Source organism: Chrysochloris asiatica, unplaced genomic scaffold, assembly GCF_000296735.1.
Source record: "Chrysochloris asiatica unplaced genomic scaffold, ChrAsi1.0 scaffold00007, whole genome shotgun sequence".
NCBI classification, from domain to species: Eukaryota; Metazoa; Chordata; class Mammalia; order Afrosoricida; family Chrysochloridae; genus Chrysochloris; species Chrysochloris asiatica.
In genome coordinates, this window is record NW_006408525.1 from 10,589,389 (window position 1) to 10,602,702 (window position 13,314).

The 13,314-nt window shown below is 41.5% G+C and overlaps 2 protein-coding genes across 2 annotated transcripts in view; both read left to right on the top strand.

Annotated features, from left to right (window-relative positions):
* TEX14 (testis expressed 14) overlaps nucleotides 1-822 on the top strand; it is a 135,434-nt gene extending 134,612 nt beyond the window's left edge. Inside the window, exons 30-31 of the mRNA XM_006833635.1 lie at nucleotides 286-337; nucleotides 786-822. Of these exons, the coding sequence (XP_006833698.1) occupies nucleotides 286-337; nucleotides 786-822 (89 nt within the window). The remainder of the gene's footprint in view (nucleotides 1-285; nucleotides 338-785) is intronic.
* Nucleotides 823-10,442: 9,620 nt separating this feature from the next.
* Nucleotides 10,443-13,165, top strand: LOC102842536 (chromosome unknown open reading frame, human C17orf47). The gene is made up of 3 exons (XM_006833636.1): nucleotides 10,443-11,985; nucleotides 12,647-12,757; nucleotides 13,101-13,165. Exons 1-3 carry the CDS (start codon nucleotides 10,443-10,445, stop codon nucleotides 13,163-13,165), a joined length of 1,719 nt encoding a protein of 572 aa, XP_006833699.1.
* Nucleotides 13,166-13,314: the final 149 nt, after the last annotated feature.

Consider the following 13,314-nt stretch of genomic DNA (forward strand, 5'->3'; position numbering starts at 1 on the left):
GGACCCACAGTGTATGAACATTTTAGCCAGTTTTGAGTTCACTGAGAAGATAATGTAGGAACTTGGTGAATCCGTGTCATTCATGTCCATTGCTATGGCAGGGAGTTGTAGAAGATTTGGAAGGAAAAACCCATCAACTGAGTTTTCAAAAAGATTCTATCTCTGAAGCATAAAATAGCACTCATGGGTAATACAGTCTACCCTAAACTGATGGGACTTCTGAATACTGGCATTCTTTAATCTTGAAAGTAATCTAATTTTTTCTTCTTCATATATTTCATCAAGATGAACTAAAACCCTGTTTTTGGAAGCGACTGGGTTGGTCTGAGCCATCCAGGTAAATGAGATATTAGATGTTTATAGGGCAGAAGTTCACTGTTTATAGACAACTTGATCAGACTTTAAACACCTAACAGCACCTAAATAAATACTAATGGAAAAAATTTTAATTTGGGCAAGGTTGCTCAGTTTTAAATTTTTAAATGTCTATGGTTAATTAAAATGTAAAGTGAAATTAATGTTACCTTATCTGATTAAGTAGTAGAGTCAGCGCAAGAACAGTTTTAGCAGAGAGAGTACAGAAAATTCTTCTATTAATTGCCTTGTAATTGTTTTACGTTACTTTGATATACTAGTTGATTATAATCTCCTGATGTATAAAAATCAAAATCCTTTCCTTTTTCTTTGAATTTAATGAAATAGAAAGAGAGGGTGCTATATCATTTTAAAAACTTGCATACCAACTCAGAACTCCCTTTTTTGCTCTTTATAAAACATGTACACAGGATAATTGTGCTGGATCAGAGCGACTTGTCAGACTGACCTGAGATGGATCACAGATGGACTCCTGGCCTGAGTGTCAGGGCCCGGGTCATGAACTTCCTTGTTGTCTCATCTGTACGGTTCCTTCCAGGCCCACAGTTCAGGAACTCATGCTTTGTTCAGCTGCTACAATAGGTTGAAGAGTTTGGTGCCCTGTCAGTTTGCAGGGCATTTAACCATTTGTCTTGTCATATTTTTGAACAGTGACAACAGTTTCTTGATTGTAGAAATTTCTCTTGTGCCCAGAATGGCTTTAGTTTTTGTTGATACAGATTTTAGAAAACTTTAACTTCTGTTATATAATAAAATGTTTACTTTTAATACCAGTTACGTTTCCACTGTGTATGATGCTGTTTCTGTGTTTGAGTTATTGAGAGGAAAGGGAAAGATATGCCACCCAAAAAGATTTAACAACTAGGTGACCTGAGCAGACTTTAAAAATTTATCAGCAACTAAATAAATACTGATGACAAAAATTTTAATTTGGGCTGCTGCTACCTATTGTACAAGCTAGTACCAGTTGCCCATGTTTTATAACACCAATACTTCCCCTCTTAGTGGCTGGGATTTTTATCTTCCCATCCCAGTTAGAATTGGTTTATATAATAAAAGTACAGATGGGAGTAAAATTCCAAGATGTATACAAACATCATTTCTGTATATATTGGATTGTACACATTCCATCATGTCTTAGAAGAATAAAAATTTGGTACGACAAAGAACACAAACATTTTCTCCAATTTAGTTTCGTAAGACCACTGGACAGATGCGTATGTGTGCCAAGACTGGATATTAGGAGGATTATATGAGTATCTACTTCCAGTTTGGAGTCTTTACATATGGATATAAACCTTTTCTTGGAAGCTGTGTGCTGTTGCTCAATACTAGCCAGTCAAAGTTTGCTTCTGTCTTGGTGAGTAAGCAGTATAGGTCTTATTTTGAGTGAAAACTGAGTTGTTCTGTTGTGGCTGGTCCTATTTGTAGTTCTTCACTCTCACAATTTTACCCCGTACAAATTTACTTGAGCATTTTAAAGCAAGGAAATGGTTTCTTGCCATTGTAACCCAAGGAAGACCACCAGAAAACATAAAATTGTGTACAAACACAATACAGTAAGACCTATGAAAACCAGAACCTAGGTAAGGCAGAAACCAGTCAGAGAAGAAAAGCGCAAATATTTTTCACTAAAAGGAGAGATGGAAACGTGGCAAGCCTATACACTGTCAAAGGTAGAAAACTTTCAAGACCTGGAAAAACAAGTCATTCGAGCTCTCACAGTTACTATGTGTAAGGAACTCTGAGGGGCTCAAAGATTTTTAATACATAACCCTTCCTTTCAAAACATTAACTTCCTAATCGGTGAGATAAAACCAACATCTATAAAAATACAAGAATTGCTAGTAGGCATATCATGAGAAATGCTAAGGTAGGTTAGAGCATTCCTTTTTAGCACTCATGCAGGCTACAGATCCTGCAGCAACTCCCACCAAGCTGGATTATAACAGTCTGTCTACAAGGCCAGCAGAGTAGACGCTTCTATCTGGATGTTGACTGTAATATTGGCCAATATTAACAACAATAATAGTTGTGATAGGTATTATTGATGGAGTACCTATTTTGTGCTGTCACTGTTTGTCTATCAGTTGTCTTACTGCGGTGGCTTATGCGTTGCTGTGATGCTGGAAACTATGCCGTTGGTATTTTAAATACCACCAGGGTCACTCATGGTGGATGGTTCCAGTGGAGTTTCCAGTTTAAGGCAGAGTAGGAGGAAGGGGAGGCAGACTGTTTCTGAATGTTTTGCCACTGAAAACCTTATGAATAGTGCTGGAAGATGAGCCCCTCAGGTCTGAAGGCATTCAGCGTGGTGACAATAATAGGCTCATCATTCAGGGACTCCAGAAAGTTTGGGAATACTTAACTCATAACAATTGTGAGGAGGACGCAGAACTGAGAAGTGTTTTGTTCTGTTATGTACAGGGTTGCTATGAGTTGGAACACCTAACAGCACACCTGTATGTGCTAGTTATTTAACAAAGCTCTTAGGTGACTGTCATCCTTTGATCTAGTCTGATGCTGCTGGTCCATGTACATTACAATCGGAAAAGCGAGGTTTTAGAGGACTTTACTCCAAGGCAGTAGTTCTCAGTCCTGACTGCACTTTAGAACTATGCGAACATTCAAGCACCACACTGATTATTGGATTTATTTGATGGGGTAGAGTATGGGTGTCTGTGTTAATTCAAAGCTCTCCAAACCAAAACCAAACCCACTGTCATCAAACAGATTTCCAACTCATAGTGGCCCTGGATAGATACGGTTTCCAAGACTGTAAATCTTTATAGGAGCAGAAAGTCTCATCTTTTTCCTGAGGACTAGCTTGGGGGTTTGAACTGCTGACCTTGTGGTTAGTAGTCCAAAGCTCTCTAGGTGATTGTAATATGCAGCCAGAATTGAGAACCACTGTGGACAAAGATGTGGTTACGTAAAAGCATGCTTATTGCAACTTTGCTTATAGTATTTAGAAAATGGAAACTACCTAAATGTCCAATAATAAAAGACTGGTTAAAAAAATGACTAAACAACCAAAAGTGGACTAATTGGAATTGATAAAGATACAAGGTTCTGGACACATTTTCACTCACGTATTATGGAATAAGAAATACTAGTTAGTGTTGTTGGTGGTTTTATCTACTGTTGAATCAGTCCCCAAATAATGGTGACCCCATGCAAAATGGACCAAAATGCTACCAGATCCTTGGTTGTGGATCAGACCCTTGTGATCCATGGGGGTTTGTTGGCTAAATTTGGTGAGTAGGTCAGCAGGCCTTTCTTTCTTATCTCTGTCTTATTCTGGATGCTTCACTGAAACTGTTCAGTATCACAGTGACACATTAGCCTCCTCTGAGAGATGGGTGCCGCTTGTGAGGTATGCTGGCCAGACATCAAACTCAGGTTTCCCTCATGGTAGGTGAAAACTCTACCTCCAAATCACCAATGCCTTGTAGGAGGTAGAGTAGGATCCCAACTATGTAAATATAAATAAATACAAAAATGCATGTGGTAAATGTATGCATAAAGGTATCTTAGAAAGATGGTTATTGACATAGTGATCCTTTCAGGGTGGTGGCATTTCAGGTGATTTCAGCTTTTTATAATTCTTGGTAAAACTGTTTTTATTTGGGGGAATAAAAAAGGTTTGTAGTTGAACGCTTCTGACTTGCGGTGACCCCCCCGTGGGCAGAATGAAACAGCTCCTCACAGTTTTTTGTTTTTTGTTTTATGTGAAAGTTTGCTCCTCAGAGTTTTAAAGGCTGTGACCTTTTGGAAGCAGATCACCAGGACTTACTTCCAGGGAGACTCTGGGTGGGTTTGAACCACCAACCTTTCTGCTAGTCAATTACTTAATTATTTGTACCACCAGGGACTCCAGAAAGTTTAGGAATACTTAACTCAATGGGAGGCACTTTTAGAATATTATTATAATTGACAATAAACCTAATGTTGTTGTTGTCAAGTGCCATAGAGTCGGTTCCAACCCATAGCAACCCTGTATAGGGTTTCTGAGGAGCAACCTTGCACAAGTTCAAATGGCTCTGCAGTCTGGCGCATTAACCCACAGCACCACACCAGGACTCCAATAAACCTAATAATTGACAATAAACCTAATCAGGTTTATTATCATTTATTTGAAGAAAAACTATATGGTAGAAGGACATGGTCAGTGTAAAGGACAGGAAAATGAAGCCTTAGGAGCCAGACATTGTGAGTCAGTGGAGATATGCCCAGTGCTCTGTGGCAGGGGCAGCTCTCTTGTGCATCAACTAACTAACTCCTTGGTCTAGTTCTGTGCTCAACAAGCAACTTTTGTTCCTCTTGATTATGGTCTATTGGGAAAGAATGGCCTAGCTTTCCAATCAGCTTGATATTTCTGTTTCTCAAAGTATATTATTGTTGTATCTAAGTAACATCAGTTGGTTCCAACTCATAGGACCCTGTGTACAACAGAACAAGTTAAGTTGCTATTCTGGTTTATATGTTGAGCTCTGTGCTTAACTGTTGAGAGTCTACACTTGAGAAATGGATCCTATAAATTTGTTGCTGTAAACAAGTAATCCCCCAAAGCGTAGTGACTTTTTAAACAATAATCAATTATTATCTGTTAAGTTTTTGTGTGCTAGGAATTTGGGAGCAGCTCTGCTTGGTGGTTGTGGCCCAGGCTTTTATGAGGTTGCAGTGTGAATTATCCAGGTTTGACCACATGGCTGGCAAATTGCTCTTGGCTGTTAGCTAGGTTCCTCAATTTCTTACCACATGGATCTCTCCACAGGGTTTCTTGAGCATTCTCACCATATGGCAGCTGGCCTCCCTGAGAGCAAGCAAGCCAAGAGATCTTGGCTAAAGTCACAATACGGATTAGCCTCAAAAGTCACACACCATTAGTTCTGCTATAATTCTATTGGTCTATTGGTCTGAATCTATTGATTTAGAGTGGAAGGGGACTTCACAAATACATGAATACAAGGAGGTAAGGATGAAAGGAGCCTCTTGTAGCCTGGCTACACAGACTCCAGTAGAGTGAACTGACCAAATCAAATATGTAAGACCACCTGGCAGGCAACCCAGTGGCCATCATTGGCACTCCCGCATCACACTGCGTGGCTTTCGTTCAAAACATGTGACGTCAGTTTTTTGTTTGTTTTTTTTTAGGTCTTGGACTTTTATTTTCATTAAGTTTTTATTGTGAATTCAGTGAAAGTGTACAGAGCATATCAATTTTACATTCAACAAATCATACACTTTGCTTCATTATACAATGATTGCAATCCCTTCCAGGTATCAACAGTTTAACAGCATTTACCTCTATTCACTTTAACATTGCATTCCTTCCTGTGTTTCCTGCTACCTTCATCTTCCCTCTGCTAACTTCCCTCTTGTATACTGCCGCCCTGTCATCATGTTAACATCTGTCTACCCTCTAGTCCATGAATAATTTTTCCTCTACCCTTCCCCCGACCCTGTAACCACCATAGATTGTTTCTTCTATCAACACCTTTTTTTTTAACTTTCTACAGCATTGGTCTCTTATAATATTTGACCTATTGTGATTCACTAATTTCATTCATCTTATTGTCCTCTAGGTTCATCCATGTTGTGAAGGGTTTGCAGATTTACGTTATTCTTTATCATGTGTATGTATGTATGCTATATCGGTACCAAAGTTTGTTTAACTATTCTTCTGTTGACAGGCTTTTAGGATATCTCCATCTTTTTGTTGTGTCTCTTGATAGAAAGCATATTGAAAAATTCTGTTTTCTTATCCATTCTGGTCTGTCTCTTGACTGGTGCATTCCATCCATTTACATTCAGTGTAATTATTGATAGGCATGAATTGTTTGCTTTGTTTTTACTGTGAGTTTTTTTGTGATGCTGCTGGGTGTTTTGTTCCCATATAGTTTTCTGCACTGACTTAATTTTGTTTGTGGTAAATTCTGTTGTGTTAATGTTTACTAAATCTTTCTGATTTTCCTCTTTTTTAAAATTTTGATGTGCAGGTGTATTCATTTTCTCTGAAGTTACCCTGTAATTTATACATATTTTTCCCTATTTAAAACAGTCTGCTTTATCTTGAAATCTACTTTGGATTTGGAGAGTTTGATTATGTTACGTCTTGGTGGTTTTCTTTTGGGATCTGTGTTGTTTGGGGTTCGTTCAGTTTCTTGTATGCTTCTCTTCTTTCATGATGTCTAGGGAAGTTTTCTTCTGGAAACTCTTCAACAATTTTCTCTGTGCTTTTTATTGTCTCTTCCTGTTCTGGCATTCCGGTCACCCATAAGTTCCTCTTCATAGTGTCCCACATAACTCTTTGGCTCGCTTAGGATTTTTTCATTCTTTTTTCTGATTGTTCTTCTAGAATACTAATACTGAGAGATTTATGTTCAAGCTCCCTAATTCAGGCTTCCATTGCTTCACATATGCTGCTCTGCCCATTTCTGAGATCTTAGTGTTAATCGTCTGGATCTCTAATTGCAGGTTTTGTATTATTTCAAAATTTGCATTTATTTTGTCTGTTTGTTCTTGTACTGTTTTCCTGAATTCTTCTAAAGTTTTTACTGTGTTCTCCTTGCTTTCCTCAATTTTTCTACTGATTTTTTTGAAAGCACTGAATTGTCATTTTTTAAAAATTCTTTTTGAGTTAGTTCCATTACCTTTTCTTCCTCAGAAACATTATTTTGTCTCTGCATCTTGGTCATGTGTTTGAGCCATTCTATTTTGTTTCTTCATGTGAGCTAAAATTGTCTGTCGTTTCTGGGGCTTTGTGGAGTTGTCGTAGTTGTATTTATTTGATGATTTTATGTTGATATGTTTTCAGGCTCTCACCAACTGTCTCTGGTGGGTATAGTTAGAGAATGGAAGCATGTACACCATTCTTCTTCGCCGTTCATGCACCTCAGCTTAGGATGGGTTTGGCTGGTGTTGGCTGCTGTCTTTTGTTGATCAGGTGGTATAGGAGATGTTACTTGCTCTTGTCCAGTGGATGGAGGTGCAGAGGGTACAGTTGTGGCTGGACTGTATGGGCAAGGTTGCTGTCTCCTGTTGGATGAGAAAGAGAACCCATTCCCCCCCCACACACACACACAAGAAAACAAAAGATGACAAGGAAACAAAAGTAGAAAGATAAAATAATAAAGAGAAAAAAGACATAATAGCAGGCAGCAATCAGAAAATAAAAAAGAATATAACTATAAAGACATTAGCGAGACAGGGAAATGGAGCTATAACAGGAAAAATAAAAGGAGGAAGAAATTAAACAAAACAGAATACTTACAAATAACTTAAAAAGAGAAGCGGGACAGGAAAGTGGAGCTATAGAAGTGAAAAATAAGAGGAAATAAAAGAAAAAAAAAACACTTAGAAAAACTAGGGCGAGGGAAGATGAAAAGAGGGCATATAGTAAAGAAAGATCAAAAGGAAAAAAACAGGAGGGGAAATAAGAAACAAGAAAAAATGGATAACAGAGAGAGGATTAAATTCAAGGGTTTGGAAAGAAGAAGAGAAAGAACAAACAAAAACAATGGAACAAGAAAAGTAAAAAACCAAACCCCCGAACAGAAGTGTAACTGGTGGACCTAGAGAGAAGAAAACTCTGGAGCTCCAGAGATGGGTGTGGGGCAGATGGGGTTCCTGTCAGTCTCCTTACCTATGTTTAGGGCACTCAATCAGGAAGTCATTTGTGGAGGCCCTTGATGGAGCTGGTTTCAGCGTCCATTAGGCCCACAAGGCAGCTAAGGGCAGGGTGACAGGTTAACTGCTACTGTAGTGACTCTGCAGGTTTTGTAGATCTGGAGCCGAGCCTGCCAGGATCCAGGCACCAAAGCATTGCACCAAAACAGCACAGTTGGTCCCTCCTCACAGTGACATGGCTCCTGACCATGTGGTACCAATCTCCTGGAGATCAGGGTCTGAGCTGGGGGAGTGAACAAGGGTGGGAGGTGACCACACCTCTGGTCACCAGGTGAGCATGGGGAACAAGAAGGAATTGTACCTTTCCCATCATGCGAATCTGAAAGCTGCTCCCAATATAGTTGAGCCATATCTGCCCTGCTGTTTACAAGTCAGCCTCCCTCTGTCATTGTTCCTACTCAGCTTCTCCCAGCAAACACTCAGTCCACTTCTCTAACCTTCCCTCGGAAGTTCAGGGTTCCAGGATTTTCATCTATGCACTGCAGGGTCAGCAGTTCACATTCACCAGCTGCTCCTTAGAAACCCTAAAAAGAGTCGTTATGAGTCAGAACCGACTCGTCGGTACTTAACAACTGTTACGTTTAGTTTCTCATATCTTTGTTGTAGAGGGTCCATGTAGTACATCTGCCTAGTCCACCATCTTGCCAGAAATCATGACATCACATTTTATCATCTTCACACCACTTCAAAGAACCCATATTTATCTCAGACACAGGTTTGAGTTACACTATTCATGAGGAAAATGTCAAATTCTGTGTTGCATTTTCAAACATTTCTGCTAGAATTATGCTTTATTATACGGAAACCAAATGCTAATAAAAGACATTTCCCCCAACACTAAGAGAATATAAACAATTATTTAAACAGCCGAGCTAATTTTAACAAGGTAGAAAAGTCTCAGCAGCCTTCATGTTACATGTTGATGGGGAAATCCAGACTCTCAACTTACAATGAGAAACATAGTCTTTCTAGACAAACATGCATTGTAGTCTTATGACTAAAAGTTACATATCAATCCGCTATCATATTTAAAGTAGAATCTCATAGGAAAGCTTTGTGCAAGTCAGCCAGTCTCAATTTTATGATGATATTATATTCAGAGGTGTAAATAATAAGGTAATAAGTATAAATCAAGGTTGGCTGTTCAAACTCACCAGCTGTTCCTTAGAAACCCTATACAGGGTCACTATGAGTCGAAACCGACTCAACAGCACTTAACAACAATATGTCTGAAAGAGGAGTCCTAGTGTGGCATTGTAGAATAAGCACTGGACAGCTAACTGCAAGGTCGGCAGTTCAAACCCATTAGCTGCTCCTCGGAAACTCTATATAAGAACGCTATAAATTGGAACCAACTCAATGGCATTAACAACGACAAAGTCAGAAAGAAAAACATGTAGAAAGGTAAGAGAGGTGGCAGGATAGCTCTCCTATTCAGAATGGTCATCTACATTGGAAAGTCACATTTCAAAATTGAGAGAATGAGAGTTCAGTTGATGAGCTACCTCAGAGGGTTGTGAACAAAGACGCTGCCATTCATTTTGTGGCACTATGCTGCCCAGGCTCTGAAAAGCCAGATAACTTGTCTGAGGTACACAGCCAATCATTTATGATTGCAATCAATAACTGTCAAACTCCAGATCTTTCTACAACACTGTACTCTCTCCTGGGTCAACAGGTAAGAGAATTTCTGATTTGTACAACCTGGATTTTTACCCCAGGGTCAACCAAAACCTGGGAAAAGCATACATGCATACAGTACAGTAGCAAACAAAATTGAGACAACTTACTACCGTGTGGTGTGTGCGGTGGCTATGTAGAATAAGCACTGGACTGCAAACTACAAGGTCGGTGAATTGAGACCACCATCCACTGTGCAGGAGAAAGATGAGGCTTTCTGCTCCTGCAAACATTTACAGCTTCAGAAATCCTATACAGGGGTTCTATGAGTTGGAACAGACTCAACGGTACTTAAGAATACCTTGTACCTTATTAAAACTGGAGTTTTAACACAGCATGGGTGGTTTGGGTAACCTTGCCTTAATAGGGTCTTCTAGCCGATTCCTTCTCTGGATGAGTCTCTGAGAATATGAGGAGTGTAAGAAAGGGTCTGGAATCTTCCTCACACTGGGAAATCACAGTTTTGCTAAGAACTTGGCCCAATGCTTGGTCTTGTTAACTCCAAATACAAACTGAATACAATTGTGACTGATGGCCAGGATGTTTAGTAGGAAGCTCCTTCCTTTATGACATCACTTGACAGAGAGGTAGCTAAGGGACCAATTCGCAGCATTCTTAGAATAACAGCAGTTCTTAAAACTGAGGGTAAATATTCAGGCTTCATTAGGATCCTGGATACACGTCAGCAGTGAAGTATGGGATCTCCTCAGAGGGGCACAGTCTATCCGGTGGTCAAGACAAATAAAGTTGGGTCCAAAGTAGCAGTTTCAACACATAAGGGGGCTGAGGGTAGTAACGCAATCCCTCATCGGGGACATGCTTTTGCCTCAAGCCAGAGAGGTGCTACCATCTCCCATGGAAAGTCAGAACCTGCGCATCCCATCACTACAGAGTATCCTCGATTTTTCTCCCCACAATCAGGGCCTAACCTTTCCAGTGCACCCTCCCTTCGGGGCACCGAGGCCCGGCCGAGAACAGAAACATCCCGTCAAATCTCTCCTCACCGAAAAACACAGCAAACTCAGACGGCTGCTTCCCACAATGTCTCTATACACCGGAATGTTACCTTACCTAGGGAGGAAACAGTACGGAAAAATGCCCCTGCTGCAGTACGTGAGAGCGCCCACCACTCCTCACTAAACACAGATGCCAGAACCACTCGCCGGTTGAGTTTTCTAGACCCAAAGGATAACCTAGAAGTCTTACAGCAGGAAGAAGAACCACCCTCTAAGGTCCAGAACCCACAAGGGGTCAGAGTTCCCCGTAAGATTTCACTTCACCCAAGGGATGAAGCAGTCCAAACTGACCCCATCCGGAGGACTTTGACTGCTGCTGATACCAAATCTTCAAGGACACCCTCTAGCCCAGAACATGGCATCTGCCGATTCTATCCAGAGCCTCGGACAATGCAGAGAAGGATCCCTGGCCAAGAGTCTGAAATGGGACCTCACAGTTCAATTTATTCAGATGCAAAGCCTTTACAGAAGAATGTAAACTTGGAATCATGCCTCAAATTTTCTGTCCTTAGAGATTTGGAAGGTGGACACCGCGTTTCTCCACGTCCAGAGCTGGATTCTGCCCACAAGTATTCTGTCTATACTGAACCCAAAAGCTCCACAAAGGTCTCAATGGGAACAATGGAGTCTGGCATGAAGTCCTCAACCAGAGATGGTGAGTTCCGCAAGGTCACCATTTCCCAAGGAGGGCAGCCAACTCAACGTGCAGCTCGAGCAGTACCTGAGAGCTACAAATCTTCTGGAATCTTTGCACCTTCAGAGCCTATCTATAAGCAGCATGTCCAGAGACCCCCAGAAACTGTTCATACATCTTCAGGACCCATCCCAAAGCATGTGGAACTGGAACTGACCCCTCGACCCTTGCCCCCTCGTTCCCTACCTAGGTATGGACCTGACTCCTCATGGTGGACATTACTCAATCCTGAAGTTGAAATGCCTGAAAGCAGGCAAGCAACACCTAATTTTGAGCCTAAGTCCCCTGCTCCCCTAGATTCTTTATTGTCCTTTTTTGAAAAGGACTCAAATTCTTTCTATGAAGAGCTGACGTTACAGAGAGAGAAGGCAAGTCCACTAGCATCACCACCAGCATCGTCACCACCTCCACCAGCAGTGGCAGCAGCAGCAAAACAGTCTCCAAACCAGGCACCTTTGAGGGAAGCGCCACAGGCCCCCAAGCATACCTCCAAACAACCCATTCAAAGGTTTAGTGCTTTCTTCTTGGGTATGTGAAGAAGCAGACTGCCCAGGTGCAGCCCCAATTTATAGAGGTGGGATGTTTGGGTGGGCAGAAAAGGCCTTTTCTTCATTCTGGACCTCGGGGTTACCCTCCTGCAGTGTCAAAGCTAGTCTCATCCTTGAGCCCACTACCCACTTCCTGCCAGCTTCTCTGAGCCCCAAACTAATGACATCAATCACGATGTTTGGGCCAGTCATCAAACACTGACTCTTCCAGGCAACGCTGCTTAACTTTTCAATGGAAGGTAGTAGAGAGTGGTTTCCAGGGTCAGAAGCTGCTTCCCGAGACACGAGATGAAGAACTGAGCTGGGGTGAGGGCTGGTAAGGGCTGTTAAAGAGAATAAGGTCTTCAGGTAAGTATTCCGGCAACAGAGTGGAGAAGGTGGGCAGAGCTGAGCTGGTGGGGCGGAGATTTAGACTTCCAGGAGGGGACAGGCATTTGTTAATGTGACACAAAGAGGTGTGAGAAAAGGAGAAGCAGAGTGGGGATGTGATGTTGAATCCTAGCCTGGAATTGTTCCTTGGAAAATCAAGGTCTGCGGGCACTTTGGGGAAGAAAAACATGGAGCTAGACAGAGATAAAAGTAGTGTGGGGTGGGGGTATACATCTCAGGGAGGGGAAAAAACAACCTCTCTTTACTTTCAGATGTCTCTGAGGAAATGTACAATCGTGTCATCTGGTGGCTAAAAGGTCTGTGCTTTTCTCTTTCTAGGGACCTATTGTGGGTGGTTGGGGTGGCGGAGGATGGGCCGGCTGGTGGGTGGCTGTGTAGCTACAGATCTCCATCTGAGAGGAGGGTACCAGCTGGGGTTTTGATGTGACGGAGCAGAAGAACTTCTCATCTTACTAAAATTCCATCATGTGAGTCATTCCTTTGGGACTTGGAACTTTTTTCATTTTTAAGAATCTTCTTTCAATGGGAAGCCACTTCTAGAATGGAGAACAACTTAAACTGATGACCTTTCAGTTTAGCTGATCATAACTGTCAAGTGATGAAGAGACACCAAGGCAAACTACCTGTATCACAGCCTTGCTCAGGGCTGACCTCACACTAAGCCACATTGGGGGTCTCTTCTCATATGTTTCTCTGGTGACTTAGAATCCTACTCAAGCCCCCACCCCCAGAAGAAACACTGGCTGCTGCTCGGGCAGGATCTTCAGTGATATCTAGGCTTTCCACTTGAGGTCATCAGTGGGTCCTGCAGCCAGCTCTAGAATCCTTAGAGAGGTATCTCCAGGGCCTAAATGTTTTGTGAATTTTGGTAGCAGGGAGTTCATGCTGTGATATTTGTGGCTGAAACTATGCTTCAGCC

Excerpts from the sequence above, each read along its gene's own strand:
- LOC102842536 (XM_006833636.1), top strand. The coding sequence starts at position 10,443 with ATGGGATCTCCTCAGAGGGGCACAGTCTATCCGGTGGTCAAGACAAAT. Across the intron at positions 11,986-12,646 it reads GTTTAGTGCTTTCTTCTTGG|ATGTCTCTGAGGAAATGTAC; the intron begins GTATGTGAAGAA and ends CTTTACTTTCAG. Across the intron at positions 12,758-13,100 it reads GGCGGAGGATGGGCCGGCTG|AATCCTACTCAAGCCCCCAC; the intron begins GTGGGTGGCTGT and ends CTGGTGACTTAG.